The 21,249-nt window shown below is 39.2% G+C and overlaps 3 protein-coding genes and 2 pseudogenes across 3 annotated transcripts; 4 read left to right on the forward strand and 1 right to left on the reverse strand.

Moving 5' to 3' along the window:
- The first annotated feature begins 2,155 nt into the window (after nucleotides 1–2,155).
- Nucleotides 2,156–3,775, forward strand: LOC103966155 (UDP-glycosyltransferase 88A1-like). Its single transcript, XM_009379304.3, has one exon. The coding sequence runs from the start codon at nucleotides 2,202–2,204 to the stop codon at nucleotides 3,627–3,629; it is 1,428 nt and encodes a 475-aa protein (XP_009377579.2). The 5' UTR covers nucleotides 2,156–2,201; the 3' UTR covers nucleotides 3,630–3,775.
- A 48-nt stretch (nucleotides 3,776–3,823) lies between these two features.
- LOC103964396 lies at nucleotides 3,824–5,477 on the forward strand (annotated as a pseudogene).
- Nucleotides 5,478–6,388: 911 nt separating this feature from the next.
- On the forward strand, nucleotides 6,389–7,877 carry LOC103966194 (UDP-glycosyltransferase 88A1-like). Its single transcript, XM_048570970.1, has one exon. The coding sequence runs from the start codon at nucleotides 6,396–6,398 to the stop codon at nucleotides 7,854–7,856; it is 1,461 nt and encodes a 486-aa protein (XP_048426927.1). The 5' UTR covers nucleotides 6,389–6,395; the 3' UTR covers nucleotides 7,857–7,877.
- A 771-nt stretch (nucleotides 7,878–8,648) lies between these two features.
- LOC103966195 lies at nucleotides 8,649–10,612 on the forward strand (annotated as a pseudogene).
- Nucleotides 10,613–15,618: 5,006 nt separating this feature from the next.
- LOC103966157 (ABC transporter G family member 4) lies at nucleotides 15,619–18,252 on the reverse strand. The gene is made up of 2 exons (XM_009379306.3): nucleotides 16,358–18,252; nucleotides 15,619–15,822 (listed from the first exon to the last, which is right to left on the reverse strand). Exon 1 carries the CDS (start codon nucleotides 18,189–18,191, stop codon nucleotides 16,383–16,385), a length of 1,809 nt encoding a protein of 602 aa, XP_009377581.2. The 5' UTR covers nucleotides 18,192–18,252; the 3' UTR covers nucleotides 15,619–15,822; nucleotides 16,358–16,382.
- Nucleotides 18,253–21,249: the final 2,997 nt, after the last annotated feature.

Genomic DNA, 21,249 nt, shown 5'->3' on the forward strand with positions numbered 1-21,249 from the left:
CCAAGGAGACTTTCAAGTGATGTTAACATATTCCTTCTTCCGTTGTCCGATTAGGCTTCTAAATGAAAGCATATGTACATGTACATGAATATTTTTGAGTGACAACATAGTTTACCGACCACCACTTGACTGACTCAAAACTCACAAGGATATATGGCTTATTGATTGAATAGAAACTTGAAGGGTTAGCAAATTAGACGTTTCTCGCTTGTTTTTATACGGAAGAACAGAAAACCCATGTGATGTCTTTGTTTTTGTTGCGTGAAATTGTTGAATTGTATTACATAGTGGCCCACATGTAGCTTGTGATAGGAAAACACTAAGTTCGCACTATTTGTTTTTTTTCATGATAAATCGATAAATTTGATGTAACTGAGGGACTGAGAAGCATGTTTTGTTAAATACATTAAGTTGCGGGTGATGGATTGTTTTGATAGGACTTTTCTCTTCATGTAGGTTTTCACTTTGTGATTTTTAAATAAACATACGACAAATAATTAGATGTATGCTGAGCATACATCATAGTTATAATGGGTAGTAAAAATGCTCTCGATCATTTGATTTTCTGACAAACAATAATTATGTGACTTGGGGACCGTGAACAATCATATTGTGAAATATTGGCCATAACGCAGGTGGCAACAAATATTGCTAATGGTAGTACTAATGTAATTTTCACTTGCAATGAAGTGGTCCCGCTGCCTATCGTGCGTTGCCAGTTATTGTAGGAGTTGGTGGCTAATAGGAGTTGGACGCGCTTTAATATCAACGCACGCATACTCCTCATTTCTCCATGCGTCCTCCACCAAAATAACAAATTGGAATTTCTCACCAATTGTACTTTGTTTTGAATTTTTTCATTAGAAACTGCTTACTCCAAAAACAGGGTTGCATTGAAGTAAATTCAAACATAGAATTCAATTTCTCTTCCAATATTAAATAGTGTTCAAACACTCACTCACCTCCAACCGTGATCTAAGGGTGACAATGCTTGCCTGTGTGCAGTTGGTGGCTGGTGGCAAGAGTTAGATGCACTCTAAAATTTTCAGATGCATACTCCTCAGTCAACTTAGTCCATTCACCAATATCACTGATATGATTAGATGGAATTAGATCCTCTTTGTGGTAATGTCTCGGGATTTTACTGACCGAACAATATAGGTAGTTGGATTTTGATCAAACGGCTACAAACAGGGAGTCTCTCTAAAAGTTATAATAATTCTAATCGTTTGATCAAAATCCGACAGTCCCATATTGTCCGGTAAGTAGGATCCCGAGGCATTACCTCGGAGAGGATCCAATTCCTGGTTAGATATCCTCATGAATTGTAATTTTCTTTTAAATATTTGCATTATAAACTGTTTGACGCTGAAACCAAATCTCTCCTTCAAAATTAAATAGTATTTGAACTCTCTCTTTCCAACATTATTAGAATAGAATATAACTTCTAATAAAAAAACTGTTAGTGAAATATTTTTTTTTTAAGTACATTGATATTTTTAAACTAGAGGGAAAAGAAGTTCGGTTAAGTTATATAATAGGGCAGTCTAATTTGGTATTGAATTCGTCATCCACTGAGATTCGAACATAAGATCTCTCACTTCTAAGTGAATAGGAATATCACAAGCACAATTCAAATTTGGTAATCCTCAAAACCTGAAACTGTTAGTGAATTTTATATCATAAGCACAATTCAAATTGCCTTCCCTGGTAGGATTAGTTTTTTAAGTGGAAAAAAGACAATTCATAATTTCATATGGGTCGAGATCCTCTTCGAATCCTCACAATTTAGCTGTTTATCGTTTATCGTGCGATCAGTTTTAGTTAGATACTATTTATGTTTAATTTTATATAAAAAATTCAAAATATTTTTTTACCGCATAATATATGATAAACAGCTAAAGTGTAAGAATTCCTAAGATCCTCACAATTTAAATCCGAATACCATTCATATGGACATAAACCAAGTTACCCCGTAATTTAAAATTCTAAAAATGAAATAAAACATTTATGATAATTACAAAAATGTATGCACTTGTCATCTTGATTTTCCAATAATAAAAAATTGACAGATAATAATTTTTTATTTCTTATTTTTATCAACAAAAAGTGATGAGCGATAAGGAAGAACCGAAGAAAGTATATAAGAACAGTTGTGATAAGGGAGCGCAGCTGCAAAACCCTCACAGAGACTGAGAGCAATGGAGGAAGTAGCTATCGTTTTATATCCATCACCGCCGATTGGCCACTTGGTCTCCATGGTAGAGCTAGGCAAGCTCATACTCACCCACCACCCTTCTCTGTGCATCCACATCCTCATCACCACCCCGCCCTACCGGGCCGACGACACCGCCTCATACATCACCTCCGTCTCCGCTACCATCCCTTCCATCATCTTCCACCACCTCCCCACCATCTCTCTCCCTCCCTCCCTCGCCTCCTCCCCCAACCACGAAACCCTAACCTTCGAAGTCCTACGCCTCAACAACCCTTACGTCCACCAAGCCCTCCTCTCCATCTCCCACAACTTCTCCATCAAAGCTTTTGTCATGGACTTCTTCTGCGCTCTCGGGCTCTCCGTTGCCACGGACCTGAGCATCCCCAGCTACATCTTCTACACATCCGGCGCCGCCACCCTCGCCAGCTTCCTTTACTTCCCCACCATTCACAACAATACTGACAAAAGCCTCAAAGACCTAAATACCCTAATCAACATTCCAGGAGTCCCGCCGATTCCTTCCTCCGATATGCCGAAACCGATTCTTGAACGAAACGACAAGGCGTACGAACATTTCCTAGAAAACTCAAAGCAGTTCCCCAAATCCGCTGGGATTATCATAAACACGTTCGAATCTCTCGAACCTAGAGCTCTCAAAGCAATATCGGACGGTCTGTGCTTGCCCGAGGACGTTCCCACGCCGCCGATCTATCCCATTGGACCGCTGATTGTTTCCCACGGCGGTGGAGGCCGCGAGGTCGAGTGTTTGAAATGGCTGGACTCACAGCCAAGTGGAAGCGTGGTGTTCCTCTGTTTTGGGAGCTTGGGATTGTTTTCAAAGGAGCAGTTGAAGGAAATTGCAATGGGTTTGGAGAATAGCGGGCAGAGATTTTTGTGGGTGGTCCGTAATCCGCCAGCCCAAAATCAAATTGGGGTGGCCATTACGGATCAGTCCGATCCAGAATTGAAATCTTTGCTTTCCGATGGATTCTTGGATCGGACCAAAGATCGCGGTCTCGTGGTCAAGACGTGGGCCCCGCAAGTGGCGGTGTTGAATCACGACTCGGTGGGTGGGTTTGTGAGTCATTGCGGATGGAACTCGGTGTTGGAATCGGTGTGTGCTGGGGTGCCGATGGTGGCTTGGCCACTCTACGCCGAGCAGAGATTCAACCGGGTGGTTTTGGTGGAGGAGATTAAAATTGCATTGCCAATGAACGAGTCGGAAGACGGGTTTGTGAGTGCGGCAGAGGTGGAGAAGCGAGTTATCGAGTTGATGGACTCGTCCGAGGGCGAGTCGATTAGGAAGCGTACGAAGGCTTTTCAGAACGAAGCCCATGCAGCGTTGGATGAGGGCGGGTCGTCTCGGGTTGCATTGACTAAACTACTTGAACTATGGAGCCAAACCGGTTAGAGTCCGACCGGGTTTATGACTTTGTAATTCCGGCCATGATTTTCTTCTTGTTCAATTTTATTAACGGAATCTTCAATTACAAATTATCAATAAGATTCATGTCAATAATTACAACGATTAATAGTATTTCCGACAATGATTTTCCATTTTTTTAAGTTAATTTGATCTGCAACATGTTATTTTAATTGTGTTAGATGAATTCTCAAAAGAATCAAGCTTCGTTGATGAAAAAAGAGTTGCAAGTACGATTGAAACCAATAACAAATGAACACGTATCTGAATAATTAAAATAAAAAATAAAAATTTTTTTATTTATAATTGAATTTCAGCCGAACTTGTTGCCATTCTTTTAACAGCAAAGTTTGGTGTTTCTTAAAAACAAAGGCATTCATTTAATTCCTCTCAGTCCACAAAGGAAGATTCATATTGTTCTGTCACCACATATCTTAAAATGACGTAAGCCATTGCGTCAACAAATTCCTCGATGGCAGACATCTATAATTGGAAATTTTACGTTTGGGACATATTTTGGTGTCGTTTTGCCAAACCAGTCAAAATAAGTATGATTTAAAAATTAGGGTAAATCTCAGTTTACTACCTTCAAGTTTCGTGGTTTTCAACATTTAGTACATGAAATTTTTTTCATCCCAGAGTCATATCTAAAGTCTTAATTTTGAGACAGTCTCATACATCCGTTAGTTTGGTTGTTAAGTCTCCCGTTAACTAATTACATGACGCCTATGTGGACGATGACGGGACGTCACGAGTCTTTAAAAAAATTAAAAAATTAATTTATATATATATAACCAGCACCCGGAACCTTAGAACGCCTTCGTCTTCCCCACCGAAACCCCTTCGTCATCATCCAGCCCTCCTCCACCCAAGCCTCCGCCGTCACCAGACATCCTGATCTGCTCGGTGTGGTCCGATAACCTTGAGTTCGAGACGATTAACCTTTGATTTCCATGGACACCGAATTCTCGGGCATCGTGGTTCGACCCAACTCTAACGATCCCAATTTCTACCATCTCGAGCTCGCCGCGCACTACCTCATGCTCAAGGCCAACGTCGACGGCCTCAATCTGATTAGGTCGGCCTCACCCTCTCGAACGATAGCAGAAATCTACCGGATTTGGGGACCAAGAATCTGTACATATGGGAATTCAATTTTTGGGACTTCGACGTCGCGCAGGACGCCCACGCGCACGACTTGGTCGAGTTACTTCGCCGCTAGGGCATCAATTTCGAACAGAACGGAATTTCTCGTTGGACTCGATCCGGTTCGCAGAGCTGATGATGTCATCGGGGCTCGTCTGCAACGACGCCATGGAGGGTTCTGACTTCTGTTTTTTTTTTTTTTTTTTTTTTAATACTTTTATTTAATTAAATTTTTTTTAATAACACGTGGTGCCCAGTCATCGTCCACAAGGATGCCACATTATCAGTTAACGAAAGACTTAACAATTAGACTAACAGATGTACAAGACTGTCACAAAATTAACACTTTAGGTATGACTTTAGGACGAAAAAAACTTCATGTACCAAATGTTGAAAACCACGAAACTTGAGGGTAGTAAACTGAAATTTACCCTAAAAACTATTTACAACGGTTTACTGAATATTTAATTAGCTTTATATAACGTTATTCCGGCACCGATAGACATGAAGGTTATTCTTTTTGCATGGACCTACCTAGTATATATGTTTTCTTGCCCATTCTGCAGAAGATAAAAAGAAAATGAAAAATCTCCAGTAATGGTTTTATAATAACGTGCATTATTGAAACATAGTTGTAGGATTGTGGTGTACGTACGTCCACTATCCTCGCAGCATATGCCAAATAACCTTATCATGTATCATTATTGTGCTTTGTTTCCTACCTTAGCGATATTTGAGAGTTCGTTTGGATGTGTTTTTAAAATGATTAAAAATGTTTTTATGAAAGTACTTTTGAAACTAATCTTAATACAAATGTGAGCAAATCTTGAAAAATAATTTTTTAAATGTTTCCTGCAAGAAGCACCAAAAAGCAATTGAAATGCTTTTGGAACTCAAATACACTTTCATCAACAGTATTTTTAGTCATTTTAAAAGCACCTTTAAACGAGCCCTTAAATTGTTCAAATTTCTAAATGAATTTGAACAATAGTGTACAAAATCAGGAACAATCCTCTCACTAAATGACCTACTCCATATCTGCTACTCACATATTACGTACATTTATTGAGTACAGATTATAAGAAAAAATAAAAACAAAAGGGAGCTGCAAATATTGACTTAGTTATAAGAGACAAGATGAAAGACCTAGATACACTTATCTCGTACGTCTCTTCTGATACACTTATCTCGTACGTCTCAAAATTCTACGTGAGACTGTAAGAGCTTTCTATAAAAGCTCTACCAGTTTCCATAAGAGAGAGATGAGAAGATCATCAAGAAGCAATTAGAACAACTTGGAACACTCACAAAATCAACACAAATCTCATACACACACACACACACTAGCCAGTGATTTCACTGTCGGTTGAGAATTTTGAGATCCAGAATAACTGAGAAACTTGTAATGCCAGTTCTGGAAGCAATGATTTTGACCTGATTTGCTGATCTCCATAAATATATATATATATATATATATATATATGCAAAAATATTCACCAAGCACATTGCATGTAACCAGAATAAATTAGATGTATCACGATCAATCTCTTCATCTTCTATATATGAAAAGTTAGACCAAGCTCACCCGAAAAATACTCCAAAGTATCAATGGAGGCTATAGTTTTATACCCATCACCGGCAATAGGCCACTTGGTCACCATGGTGGAGCTTGGCAAACTCATACTTACAACTCGCCCTCCAAATTCTATATCCATCCACATTCTCATCACCACTCCCCCATATAGGGTGGATGATACTGCTTCGTATATCGCCTCTGTCTCTTTCGATTCCATTATCTTCCACCATCTCCCCGCCATCTCACTCCCTCCCTGCGCCACTTCCTCAGTGCCCGCACACGAAACCTTAATCTGTGACGTCCTCCGCCTCAGCAACCCTAATGTCCATAATTCTCTCCTTTCCATCATCAACAAAAACTACAAGATTCAATCCTTTGTCATGGACATCTTCTGCTCTCCTGCGCTTTCTGTCGTCACCAAACTCAACATCCCTGGTTATTTCCTCTTCACCTCTGGCGCAGCCTGCCTCGCCTGCGCCCTCTACCTTCCCACCATTCACAAAACCATAGACAAAAGCATAAAAGACTTAAATACCCTTCCCACCATCCCGGGATCACCACCTATCCCATCTTCAGATATGCCGAAGCCCCTTCGAGATCGTAACAATATAGTTTACGACTCCTTTGTCGAAAACTCAATCGAGTTGACCAAATCAGCCGGCATTATAGTAAACACCTTCGAACGGCTCGAGCCGAGAGCCGTTAAAGAAATATCAGACGGACTGTGTGTGCCGGATGGCCCCACGCCGCCTGTCTACTGCATCGGACCGCTGATAGTAGGCGTTGCGTACAACCAAAGAGCTGCAGGAATGCACACAGGAGATGATAACGTGTCCAAGTGTCTGACGTGGCTGGACTCGCAGCCACTTGGCAGCGTGGTGTTTCTATGTTTTGGAAGCCTAGGGTTGTTCAGTAAAGAGCAGCTGAAGGAAATAGCGTTAGGGTTGGAGAGGAGTGGGCATAGGTTTTTGTGGGTGGTGCGAAATCCTCCTAATTCTCAAAACGGTCAAACCGTTGACCTTACGGTTCAAGCCGGACCGGATTTGGAATCTTTGCTTCCGGATGGATTTTTGGGTCGGATCAAAGACAGGGGTCTTGTGGTGAAGATGTGGGCACCACAAGTGGCGGTGTTGAACCATGACTCGGTAGGAGGGTTTGTTACTCACTGCGGGTGGAACTCGGTGTTGGAGGCGGTGTGCGCGGGGGTGCCGATGGTTGCTTGGCCGCTGTATGCGGAGCAAAGGTTTAATAGGGTTGTGCTGGTGGAGGAGATCAAGATTGCTTTGCCGATGGACGATTCGAAAGACGGGTTTGTGAGTGCAGCTGAGGTGGAGAAACGAGTTACTGAATTGATGAACTCGGACTCGATGGAAGGTAATTCCATCAGGGCGAGGGCCAAGGATATACAAATTGAAGCACGTGCTGCATTGAGTGAGAGCGGGACGTCTAGGGTTGCATTAACTAGACTCCTAAAGTCGTGGAACCAATCATAGGAGATTTTTTTTTTTTTTCGTTTTGAAAATCACAAAAATATTAGGGCAAAAACTATTATTCTTACAACTTATTTGTAGAAAGATAAACTCACATGCGTTGGCTGGACACTATTTCCATTAGAGATGATACAAATTATTGTATAAATAAATGGTAAGTGTAGTATTACGTATAAAATGTAGCTAGCCATACGTTAAGAGATTATATACATTATTGTGTATTTCATGAAACAACAAAGCAAGTTGAGGACTAGAAGATCGTAGCTCAATTCTGATAGATTACATCAATTTTTGCAAGCCGAAATTAATGTCATTTTCCATTCAGTACTTGGACGGAAAGTGTCGAACCGAAAATGCAGTTGGATGCTTGCAAAACTAATGTCATCTTCCATTCAGTGATTGGAGGGTAAAGTGTGGAAAGGAAAGTGCAGTTGGATGTTGTACGTATTTTCCAAAAGAATGGTATAGTTGGTTGATAATTTATATCAAACGCCTCTATACATACCAAAGCAACTCCCTATTGATTTCACTACTTTCTCTCTTGCCATCCAAAAATCTCTCATTCCTCAGTGTAAAAATATGGTGGATGTAATATTTTTTTTTTTTATTAATAAGGGAGATAATGGATTAGGCGAGTCAAGCAACACATAAGGCTTGGTTGTCGGACTAAAATAGTAAAAACCTTACTCTCTAAACCCGCACAATGCGGAAAGAAAGAATCAAGCCCCAGGATTAGCTGTCAACTACAAGTAGGCTACTTTCTTCCCGCTCAGAGCGATGAAAAAGGGCTAACTCCTTGATAGAACGACCCCCCATCACAATCTTTGTTTCCACCAGGCCAACCACCACGGTCGCCACCACAAAACTTGTTACAGACTCCAAGACTCAACTAACAACATACGTACTTGGCAAATAAATAAAAAAAAAAAAAAACTAACAACATACGTAGAATCAGTTTCCGCCACCCACACTTCCTTCAACTTCCACCACCTCCCCACCCTTCCTTCCAAACCTGTCCTCGATCCGCCCAATGTCGCTTTCGAGATCACGCGACTTCACATCCCCAACATCCGCGAAGCCCTCCAAACCCTTTCCCAAACAACCAACTCCAAAGCCTTTACCATCGACATGTTCTGCCACGCTGCGCTTGGCGTTGACAGAGACCTCAACGTCCCAATCTTTTGCTTCTACACCTCCGCCGCCAATACCCTTGCCGTGTTCTTCACCGAAACAAGTCAACTGATTTTCTAACTGCCCATTCCCATCTCCGGCATACCGCAATTCCCAGTTTCAGCATGGCCCACAACAATTCTACCGTAGTGCTAGGCTCTATAAGAGCTTCATAGACACCGGGACCCATATCGCACAATCCGACGGGATCATGGTTAACACATTCGAATTGCTCGAATCAAAAGCTATAAAAGCGTAACGGGACGGGAAGTGCTTGGCCAACCAACCCACCCCGCCAATTTTCTGCACCGGACCGTTGATTCAGTCAAATAAGCAAGGAGGTGGTGAGCATGCGTGCCTGCGCTGGCTAGACGCGCAGCCTAATTAAGCAGAGCGTTGTGTTCTTGTGTTTCGGAAGCATGGGCGTGTTTTCCACCGAGCAGTTGGTTCTGTGGGTGGTGCGGAATCCCACGCAGAATGACGAGCCCGAGCGGAGTTTGGATGAGATTTTGCCGAACGGTTTTCTGGAAAGGACGAAGGACAGGGGACTAGTGGTGTGGAAGTGGGCTCCGCAGATGGATGTGTTGAGTCATGACTCGGTAGGTGGGTTCGTTACTCACTGCGGGTGGAACTCGGTGTTGGAGTCGCTGAGCGCTGGGGTGCCGATGGCGGGGTGGCCTCTGTACGCGGAGCAAGAGATGACCAGGGTGTTTTTTTGGATGCGATGAGGGTGGCGGTGGGGGTGAAGGAATCGGAGAGCGGGTTTGTGAGTGCGGAGGAGTTCGAGAAGCGAGTGAGGAAGTTGATGGACTCGGAGTCGGAGATGAAGAAAGTTGAACAATACTTAGCTACTAAAAAATAAGTAGGAATTCCTGCTTAAAATTCTTAGTGTTTAATCACAGAGTTTTGTGCTTATGATCAAAACCGTTCATATTATGAATCATACTATAAATATTATCTCTACAAAAAATAAATTAAAAATAGATTGTTTCGTTAATCTATTGTAGCACATACATAGACACTTTCGTAATTCTTTTATCATTACCGTTCATTTATTTTTAAACAGTTTGATGACTAAATGACCTTAGTTTTAATTGATTTTTTATAGAGGTGATCTTTATAGGGTGATTTATAATATGAACGGTTCTACTTATAAACACAAGGTTCTATAAATTGACAACGAACAATTTTGAGTAGGAGTTTTTACTCATCATTAAGTAGCCAAGTATTATTCAGGAAAGTTAAGATTTCATGATAAAATCAATTGGCAATATGAAAAGTTGCCAAACTTACTTATAAGTTTATGCAAGTTACCTCTTCCAACATTGCATGAATTGTGTAAGCTAGTTCATATGTATGGTGTAAAACTACTATTGGATAATCATAAACTAAGTTCTCGGGATAATGAGCCTTGTAATTAACATTCTTGCTTATGAGGAAGTCAAATTTGGGATGTGTTCCAATGCTACGACATAACTAAACAAAGTATCGCCTAAATAATTAAGTAATGAAGCATCTATCACTTAATCAAGAAAAGATAAAATAGTAAAATATCACCCGATAAAGAGCTAAGGACGCATTTGTTTATCCTCATTAAGTTTCATTGAATTGGCTTAATTAGGATTACTAGTCCATGTTTAATGCGAGTAAAGACTGACTTTAGTGAGACTAGTTAAATCAAACTCATGTCAACTAAATGCTTCACAAGATGGAGAAATTTTTAATTGTGACGGGAACACAAGTGGTACACCACATGTTTTAATAGAAGTGGTGGGAAATTTTATTTTTTAAGTTATTAACTTTTTAGCACGCATATCCCATCATTTCTATAATGACATGTGATGTACCACCCTGTGTATCGGTCACACTGAAAAATCTCTCCACAAGATAGTCTTAGTGGGACTCCACGAAAAATAGAGGATTTCTAATCCCATCTCAACGAGAAATTTTTCATTGTGATCGAAATACTGAGGGTACACCATGTGTTTTTATATAAATTGTGGGAAATTTTATTTTTTAAGTTATTAACTTTTTAACACACATATCCCACCATTTGTATAGTGACATGTGGTGTACCATCCTGTGTATTGGTTACACAGAAAAATTTCTCCGTCTCAACACCTGCATCGCTGCACGCCTGCATGCCTCGCCAATCTCCATCATCCCGCAACCTTAGTCACCAAAATTTTCCTTCTCCTTCTTACATGAGTAACATCAACCCCTTCTCTAGTCACCAAATCAGAAACAGCTCTCACCGATTTCTATCGTCTCGAAACCTAACCCATTTTTTGCTTCAAATTGATTTTTCTCCCTTTGTGAGACCCAACGAACCCACAACCATAAGCCAAATTTCCCTCTCAAACGAACCCATGCGACCTGTTTTCTCATCTTTATCATCTGACGCGTGCACCGCAACCTCTGCACTAAGCCCACTTTCCTAAATTTTCAATCACATTTTGCCCTCATGATTTTGGGTTTGAATATTTGCAGGCAATCATGGAGTTTGTGAGAGGAAGTGAGGGAGAGAGATAGGAGAGTTTGGGTATACGAGATCTCATTTTGAGATTAACAGAAGAAAAATGGTGGTGGTGGTTTTTTTTTTTTCCTGAACAAGAAATATTTTCTACACTAAGAGGTGAAGGAGTGGGATAAGCCTCACAATGGATGAGCCACAATAATGTGGTTCAAATTCGCATTTGGTGAGAATCGATTGAACCTGAAATCTCAGATACAAGTGAAGAGGAATACCATTAGATCGTAGTACTAAGTGGCGGAGGGAGGGGTTCGAAAAATTAATATAATATTTCTTTTATTTTGTGTGTTTAAGATAAAAGTTAATTAAAATGATATAAAATGTAAATTTAAGTTCCAAAAATATTTTAGTCAGTAGCTTAGTTCTACACTGCACCAAATACTTCATTATTCTTATACAGCTTAATCCATGCTAAGTTAATCCAGCTTAGTCAAGTTAGTCAAGTTCGAAATAGTCCGGTACAAAATGCCAACACAAACTGCTCAGTAACCCTTCCTTATTGGAAGAAAATGTATACATATATGAAGTAAATGTATTCTGATTAGGGTCGGTGGCAACCTTTTCTTCTTTCCTTCTACAACCTTTTTCTTTCCTTTTTGTTTATTTCCCCTGCTTTTCTTCCTACGAATTCCATAGCCTTTTCACCACTGACTATCACTAATCTCTCTATCCACTCATCGAACTCTCAGATCCTTTCATTAATCCATACACTCATCTACATGTCTTTCTTCCGGATTCCACCGATTCCATCTCCGAATTTAAAATCCTGGATTCCACCGATTCCATCTCTATTGAGAAGGTATGTTGAGTTCTAGTGTTCACACTTGTTTGGGTGGCCACACCACCTCATTCTCTCTATCTGCCTTTTCTGACAGTGTTGCTTGTGGTAATCCCGCAGGCTTATTTGCTTTAGTGGTCTTGTTTGACGAGATGTTATCGTTTGGAAGTCTGAATCCATCTTCTTTCCACCTCTGAGGTGATGGTTCTTGGTAATAGTTTGGTGGTGGTGGTTCGAGATCGTCAGGGTGTGCTGCTGCGATGGTGATTTCGACAGAAGAGCTGGAAGAAAACATTTAGGTTTAGGTTTTCTGTTTTTTTGTTGTGGGCCAAACTTTGTTTTGGGTTTTAGGTTACTTTTGAGGTCCATATTTTTGTTTGTGGATATTGTACTTGGACCTCTAGTTTTTTAGTATGTTTGTTTTGCTTATGAAGTAACCTTTGATCCAAATAAAAAGAAGGCCTAATCGGATAAATAGGCCATGTGGTCATAAGGTATTCGGAATGTAGCTCTGTGGTAAAAAAAAATCGGATTTAAACCCTTATGGTCTAAGTCTATTAGGATTTATACCCAAAATTGAAACTTCTGTCATTACTCCATTAGTATCATGCACGTGAGTGTCACATGTGAGGATAAGATGGTCATTTTTCCTCAAACCCTCATCTCTCAACGCTCACCATCTTTTCTTCTCTGTGTTCATAGAGACGCTGAGCGCCAGAGAATGGTCATCACCAGACCACCACCACAACCGTGTCACTCTCTCTTCTTTTCTCCCTCAACGCTTAACTCCCCAGTTTTCTCTAACCTCTCATATTCTCTGTACAACAACATAGATGGACTAAACCCTAAACCATCTCGCAGTTTTCAGATGAAAATCTGTCAATTCCTGGTCAGATTGGACGAGACTTGGACCACAGATCACTTCCCCTTCATCCTGAGGTTCAGATTCAAACATGGGAGATTTGAATCTGCCTCGATTTCGCGAGAAACCAAAAGCCCAGTTTCGGGCTGACAACCTCAGGTCATTATCTGGCCACAACTTGGTGTAAAAATGGTATATTTCTACTCTTTGATCTGTGATCTTTGTTTTGAGATAAACTTCATATGTTTTGGTAGAGATTTTAGGGTGAATGGAGCAAAAAAATTTCCAGCTGGCCGATGCCCATTTTCTGGGGCGTATTGGGAGAAAAGGAGAGTTTGGAGGAGAGAGATTGGGATGAGGGGCCCAAAAATTATTTGTTTATAATGAAACGGGGGATGAAATGACCATCTTATCCTCATGTGTGACACTTACGTGCATAATACTAATGGCGGAATGACGGAAGTTTCAATTTTGGGTATAAATTCTAATAGACTTAGACCACAAGGGTTTAAATCCGAATTTTTTTACCACAGGGGCTACCTTCCTAATACCTTATGACCATGGGGACTATTTATCCAATTAGGCCAAAAAAGAAAGAGAGAGAGTTTTAGAATCTTTTTATGACAACATTATCACTCATTCCATTACTAACAAGAAAGGTTATGGAGCCTAATGTCAATATATAGACTAATGCTAAATAAATCAATCATCGACAATCATATTATATAATTTACAAAAGTATCATTTAAATTGATCGTCTCCTTAACATTACTTTAATATATTTCGGACTTCATGAATTGAACCACGTGTATTCAAGTAAATTTGCTTTTGTTATAGGCCCGGAAAGGGTCTACTTGTGGTGAACGCCCGAGTAGCTTTTCGTGATCATGACTCCTTTTTTTTATTTGTTGTCACGGATTATCCTTTCTCAGTAAATAAGTCAGTGGGCACCGATTATATCAAATATCAATTCTTGGATTTGTATGAATGTTTGATTACTCAATTGTCACTTTCCCTTCCTTTTGGACACTACTTAGATATACAAGGAGTTGGACACTACTTAGATATACAAGGAGTCATTCTTTTTTACATGTAGATGTGTTGTCATTTTAGTGTACACCCATCATAATATGGAACCATGCGCTCTCATTCACATTATCTAAATTTTTTTCTTGAAGAATTCATTCAATTTGGAGATTATTTATCGTCCACATGCATGTGTTGACAAAATGACAATTCATCATGAATACATTAGTTTGTTACTTTAATTGTTGAATTGTTTGACACGTGATGACTAAACATTCTCCAAACTAAATGAATTTTAAAACAAATGATCTTTTATATGATTATGATGATGATGATGATAAAGAGAATGAATGTTTTGATTAGGATATTTGTACAATGAAATGATGCCGCGTTGTTATTAAAGAATGAATGGTTCTTTACATATAAGGAGCCAAGTGGTAGCCGAGTTTGGTATCGAGAGCTTGTAACTAAGTGTGACATTAAAGTGATTGGTTGTATGAAGTTGTTAGTTTGGTACTAGATCTCACGAGTACACACCCTATCCACAATGGGTAGATAGCTAATATACATTAACATCAAAAAACGTGATAAACTTTTTAGGCCAAACATTCTTGTTTCACCTTATCGATATTGTCTCAACTAAACTACCAATTATTACGTGTAATATTTTATTGTAAAAGGAGAAGCCCAACCTAGTAACCTAGCGGATGAAAATCTTCAGTTGAATCCAAAACAACCTGTCGTATCAAACTGCTATAGTATTTCTTAGTCCATGGATCAGTAAAGTACCCAGTCGTATTAAACTGTCGTAGTATTATCGCTTAGTCCATAGATAAGTAAAGTACATGTTTTTTCAGACTGATTATTAGCAGTTCGGCTATGTGCATTTTCTTTAACCTTGATCTCATTTTTTGGTATTGTTGATTATTTTATTAAAGTGTTCAATTATCAGCTAGAACTTAAACTTTAAGTTTCTGGTTTTAGATTAGTTAACCACTTATATTTTGATACTTGAAATTTAAAATCGAAACTCTTAAAATTTTGATCTATACACTAAATTAAACAACCCCTTGTGTCATTTAGAATATTAGAATCTTTCAATAATTAAGTAGAGTACATCAATTGTGTTGTGTGCATGGAATTGCAAAAAGACACAACAGGCCAACAATTGCAAAGACAAGACGACGAGAATGAGTTGAGCTGGGTCACGGGATAACGTCAAGAAACCAAACTAAGAGAAACCCGTGACCGTGGACATTGCACTGAAGGCAAACAAACAAACAAAGTCTCCTTGTCTTTCTTTTCAACTTCTTTGTGACTACTTCAACTTCACCACCCGACAACAAAACCTTCTCTCTCTTGATCGATGTCATCAGAATATATTTGTTTAAGGCTGAGCCGATCTTGGATTCTTCGCTCACAATCTCAATGCATTGCGCATCGATCGTTTTGCTTCCTGAAGGGACCCGTGATTACATATTGTTCTAACTTCCACCTACCATTCTACACCACAACCTACTCCCTGACCAATCAATCACCGTCTACTACGTCGTCATCATTTCACTCGATTCAGTACGTACGGCTCCCCGATGTATTTCATCTGCTTTGCATGTGGTGTGCTTGATTTAGATCTCAATGATCAATTCAAACAATGATGACAATGATATGTTAAGTTCTATCATCTATGTACTACTGTCACGCTCTTGAGGATATAATTTTACCAAGTCTAAATTTATAGAACGACAGTTCAATAACCAAATTTTTTAATAGTGAATTGCAGGTAGCTCCAATGATTAAAAGCGTTGAATTTATAATTTATATGCTAGATTTTGTGATCGAATTCTCTACTCAGTATGGCTTATATCAAAAGAACTCGAAGAAAAGCCCTAATTTTTTCTCTGAACATAGAATTGCAAATAGAGGACATGCAAAAATGAACAAACAAATATTCACTTTCAACCTATTTCATTTAGTATTTATCGACATCAACAATATACTTTAATTGCTAAAAGGAGCAACGTGCCTTTTAATTTCGTCATGCATATATGGAGGAGGATATTTCAGTAGCCAGCTTCAGTTTTTTGGGAAATCAAGCAAATAAATTTCATGAACACAAACATACTAATTTATTGTACCTTATTCATATTTGACTTTAGTTGACTACTTCTTTGATCTGGAAACCCTTCTGATCAAAACCATCAAACAAAGCACACGATAGAACACGAAAAACCCTAGCAGGATGTAGATATTAGTCCACCTCTGCCCTTCATGCAGCCCTCTTTTCTGCAACACGTCGCCTCCCGTCACCATGCAAACTTTACTATCACTGTTACTTTCTTGGTACCATATCAAACACGTTGACACAAGGCAACCGTACTCGTTGATCAGAAGGGCATCCAGGGCATATTTGTACATGGAGAAGAAGTGCATGAAGAGCCAGTACTTGGGCATGTTACCTTGGGAGATGAAGTAGCCGGAGAAGAGAAAAAACCCGCCCAAAAATATCGTCACGAGCGAAGTCCCGGCGATGTAGTTGGGAGCCAGAGAGCTCAAGAACAAGACGAATGAATTCGCCATTAGAACAATGATCCATATGACCAGAACAAAATAAGCAAACGCCTGCCAAGAACCACACAGACCCACCAAGAAGTAGACCGAAACGGAGTATATGATCGCAATGGCAAGCAAGTAGGGCAAGAAAACGAGAGTGTTGGCGATGAGGTATGAGGAGAGCCGGTAGATTCCGCCGGAGGTTTCTCGGAGGAGGATCGGCCTTTCGTTGATGAAGATTGGTAGGGCTTCGGTGGTGGAGGAGAGGAGGAATGTAAGAGTGAAGGCGAAGAGGCCAAACCGCTTTTCGATTCCTTGCTTGTCGAATCCAATGTTGATGTAAATAGTTCCCAAGACAAGGCCTACAAGAAGTGCTTCAAGAGTGTTTGTTAAAAGGAGCTGCCTTGTTCTGTAGATGATTTTCCAAAACCGGTTGTATAAAGCCAATATCTCTTGAATTCTAGAGCTTTTGTATCTAATGACTGGCCTAAATGCCTGCTTTTCATGATCAATAGGATCATTAGGAGGTGATGATGTGGTTTTTGTAGATGTGATGGGAGGGAGGTGGTTGAGAATTTCCATGGTATATTCCAAGGCATTGAGTTGTGGAGGGACAGTGAAGCCATTCGAGAGCAGAAAAACTTCGAGAGAGGAAAGGGTTCCGTGGTGGACAACTGACCCTTTTGATAGCAAGAGAATTCTATCAACGGTGGAGAGGATTTTGAAGCTGGGTTGGTGGATTGATAAAATCACAGTGCGGTGACGCGAGGTGCAGATGGATTTTAGGGTTTGGATTACGTTGAAAGCAGAGGTGCTGTCGAGACCTGAGGTGGGCTCGTCGAGAAGGAGGACAGAAGGGTCGTGGAGAAGGCTGAGGCCTATGGAGACACGCCTGCGTTCGCCGCCCGATAGGCCTTGGCCGAGGCGGGTGTTGGACAAATGTGTGAGCCGGAGCTCGGTCAGAAGAGAGGAGACAATGGCGGCAATGTTTGAAGGGTTAGGGTTAGGGACGAGGAGGCTTGCGGCAAAAGCAAAGGTTTCGAAAACGGTGAGGAGGGGAAGGCATGCGTCGTGCTGAGGGACATAGGCTGAGAGCTTGCGGAATGAGGAAGCGCTGATGGGGAAAGAGTTGAGGAGGAGAGCGCCGCTTGTGGGTGATCTTCGGGCGGCTAAGATGTCAAGGAGGGTTGATTTTCCGGCGCCGCTAGGGCCCACAATGGCGAGGATTTCGGAGGGGTAGGCGGTGAGGGAGATGTCTTTGAGGATGTAGGTGGGGGTGGGGAAGGTGCATTGCTTGAAGAGGAGGTGAAATGGGGAGAAGGTGGTGGCGGCTGTGATTGATTTGGTGTAGGATATGGAAGAGGCTGTTAGTTCGTAAGTTTTGGAGGGTGGTTGGGTTGGTGGTGCATCTGATTCCATGGAGTTTTAGGTGGTGGGTTGGACACGGAGAAGAAAGAGAAGTTGGAATATTACTTGAAGAAGTGAGGAAGAGAGAGGGATGCATGTATACAGTTGAAAATTATTGTGTGCTGATGGTATTTGGTTTCTTTGAGTTTGGCATGCATGTAATATTGGTGGAGTACTATGAATTGAAAGGCCAAAACTAATTAAATAGGTTGGGGATTGTAGATGTGTACGAAATCAAGTTGGCTAGTTAAGGTAGTATATATCTTTCTTCTGCATTATTCTGCATTAAGTTTTTTTTTTTTTTTTGTCAATTAAATTAATCAAATTAAATTATAATTTCCCTTGTATAAAAGAATTAGGTAATTTTTTTCGTCCTTCAACTTCTCAGTTTATTATGATGATTGAAGTTTTATTCTTATAATTGATATTGAACTGAAACTAGGAAACATGCATGGAATTTGCTTTTCTATTTAACTAAATAAGAAAAAAAAAAAAAAAAAAAAAAGGGTAAAATATAAAGAAAAGTGCAAGTAAAAGAAATTTCAAAAGTAGTAGTGGAAGTAGAGTTGGCAAATTGGCCAATATGTTGCATGAAGAAGCATGTGAGCAGATCCATTTTTTTGTATCTCACTCCAAATTCACGAGCCTACATCTGTGCTCTCTATCTGTCATATGCTTTTGTTTGATAGTATAGTTGAGGCTTGGAAAAAAACATTTCAATAGGCTACCTTCACTTGACGACATGCTTTTGTATTAAGTAACTGCACGTCCGTGAGTCCTACCACCCTACATGCATGATGGAATGATATGCACTTGCATAAAATATACTAGCATATGGGCACACACAAAATGTGTGAGAAAATTTTTTATTTTTATTTTTGAAATGGAAGGAGAGAGGAAAGGAGTAATAAAGAACGTGGGAGTAGGAATTTTTTATTTATTTATTTATAATGAGAGATATGTTAGAATTACATGTAGATGATGCTTTGAAAATAAAAACAGCAAAATTTGGTTGTGTGAAATTACATTTCTGCCCCATATTTCTTATTCATGTTCTGTTTCAATTAGAGGATTAAACTAGTAATTTCATAGGATTTTGGTTGAGAATGAGTGTTTTATTAATTAGTAGAGATAAATAATGCTTTGCATCCTCCCACTCAAGAAATGGGCTCATTCCCAACTTGTAAATAATATATTTTTATTGTTAAAATTTTATAATCGAAACTATTAAATCTCTTAATCTTCGTTTAAAGATTTTCTATATAAAAAATCATTCGAATTGGACATCATTTAGTCATCCAAATATATCAAACAAATCAATGGTTATAAATATGCTATTTGGTACTTACACCATTGATTTATTTTGATACATTTGAATGAATAAACAAGCTCTGGTTCGATATTTTTTTTTTTTGTAACAATGATCTTCTAATGGTGATTAAGAGATTGAGCAGTTCTGATTATAATTTTATGGTAAAATAGATTATTTGTAAGAGGTGGAATAAACTCATCCCTCCAAGAGGGGGATTACAAGTATTATTCGTCCATAATATATAGTTATTAGTTTCCTTCATGCGTGAGGCTTGATATTATTTCTTTTTTTTGTCAGTTGGAGCCAGGCTTGGTAATGAGCCAATATTACACAGTACGTGTATATAATAGGAAGCCATAGGTAGGGTTGATGATCAAAGGCAAACTAAGCACACGTAGTACCAAGATTATTAATTATAGATAAAATATAAGAATTGAATTGATTAAAGAATAAGAAAATGACACAACGTGACAAAAAGAAAGTATCAAGCGATAACGTTCTGACAAAAAAAAAATTGACAACCATAAAGCTTAATAAAATAAAAATCAGCAGAAAATTTCAAAATATAATGATTGAATACCATGAAAGATAACAAACTCTAGTCTTCTAAAGGATGCTTATATAGTCACTCAGTACTACGATTAAGTGGTATTTCTTTTCACTTGGAAGTAAGAGGTCTCAAGTTCGAATGTCGTGGATGGTGAATTTAATACCAATTAAGCTGCCTATTATGTGGTTTTGCCAAACTCCTCCTCCTTTTAATATAAAAAATATCTATGTACTAAAAAAAATTGCTTATATAGGCCTTCTTGGCCCTAGACTTTGTAGGAGTACAAACACAAAACGAACTAGAAAAATCACATAATAGAGAAAAGTATATTCTAAAATCTTAAAATAATGATAAAACATTGGTTAAACAATGAAATTCGACTGAAAATGCCTATACAGCAAGGCGAAGCGCTAAGGCTTACTTATGATGTCGTTTTCTTCGAACCGGATCAAGGTCCTTGGGTTTAAATCTGCAAAGTTTGAAATTTTGTGTCGGATTTGTTATAACCAATCAAATATCAATTATACAATATAGAATAATTACATATTTTATTTCGAATTACAATTTCATTATATACACAATATACTAGAATATGAACAATTAATAACTGCGTATAAAATCACAACAATAATCACTTATTTGTTTATGGAAGATAGACGCTTGCAGTAGCAATATCCTAAGACAGAAATTCGTCCCAATACCAGTTCAGTAGTTCATGGATGTCTATCTTGTAGGATACAACTATCTAACCCAAGTTCTTGCACTCAAACTTGGATTCTTGACAAATTTACTATGTGTTTCTTTGTGAAGGATCAAAGAGAGAGCAATGGAATTGTTTCTTCATTTCTGATATCACAACCATATATATAATGTCGTTTTGAACAGTTATGGCCGTTCATTCTTATCCTTTCAGAATGGATGTAACTGTTTTTGTAAACAGTCTTATCCTTTCGGAAAAAAATTGAATCCTAAAATCAAAAATGTAAAAATCGTACTTGTATTTTAAGTCCATCCAAGCCCCAAGGCCCATCTTTGACATTTAATATATACAACCAAACCTTCCAAGTCCAAGACCCAAGGTTCATGGCTTTGGCCTAATTCCTTTCAAACAATAAGTGAGTGAACTCACTTATAAAGGGGAATTAGCTGAAGTGTATGGGCGATGTGGGACAATAGTCCCTCACAAGTTCCAACAATACCCCACATTT

The sequence above is a fragment of a genome, unplaced genomic scaffold, assembly GCF_019419815.1.
Source record: "Pyrus x bretschneideri cultivar Hongxiangsu unplaced genomic scaffold, Pyrus_bretschneideri_v1 Contig57, whole genome shotgun sequence".
Lineage (NCBI taxonomy): Eukaryota > Viridiplantae > Streptophyta > Magnoliopsida > Rosales > Rosaceae > Pyrus > Pyrus x bretschneideri.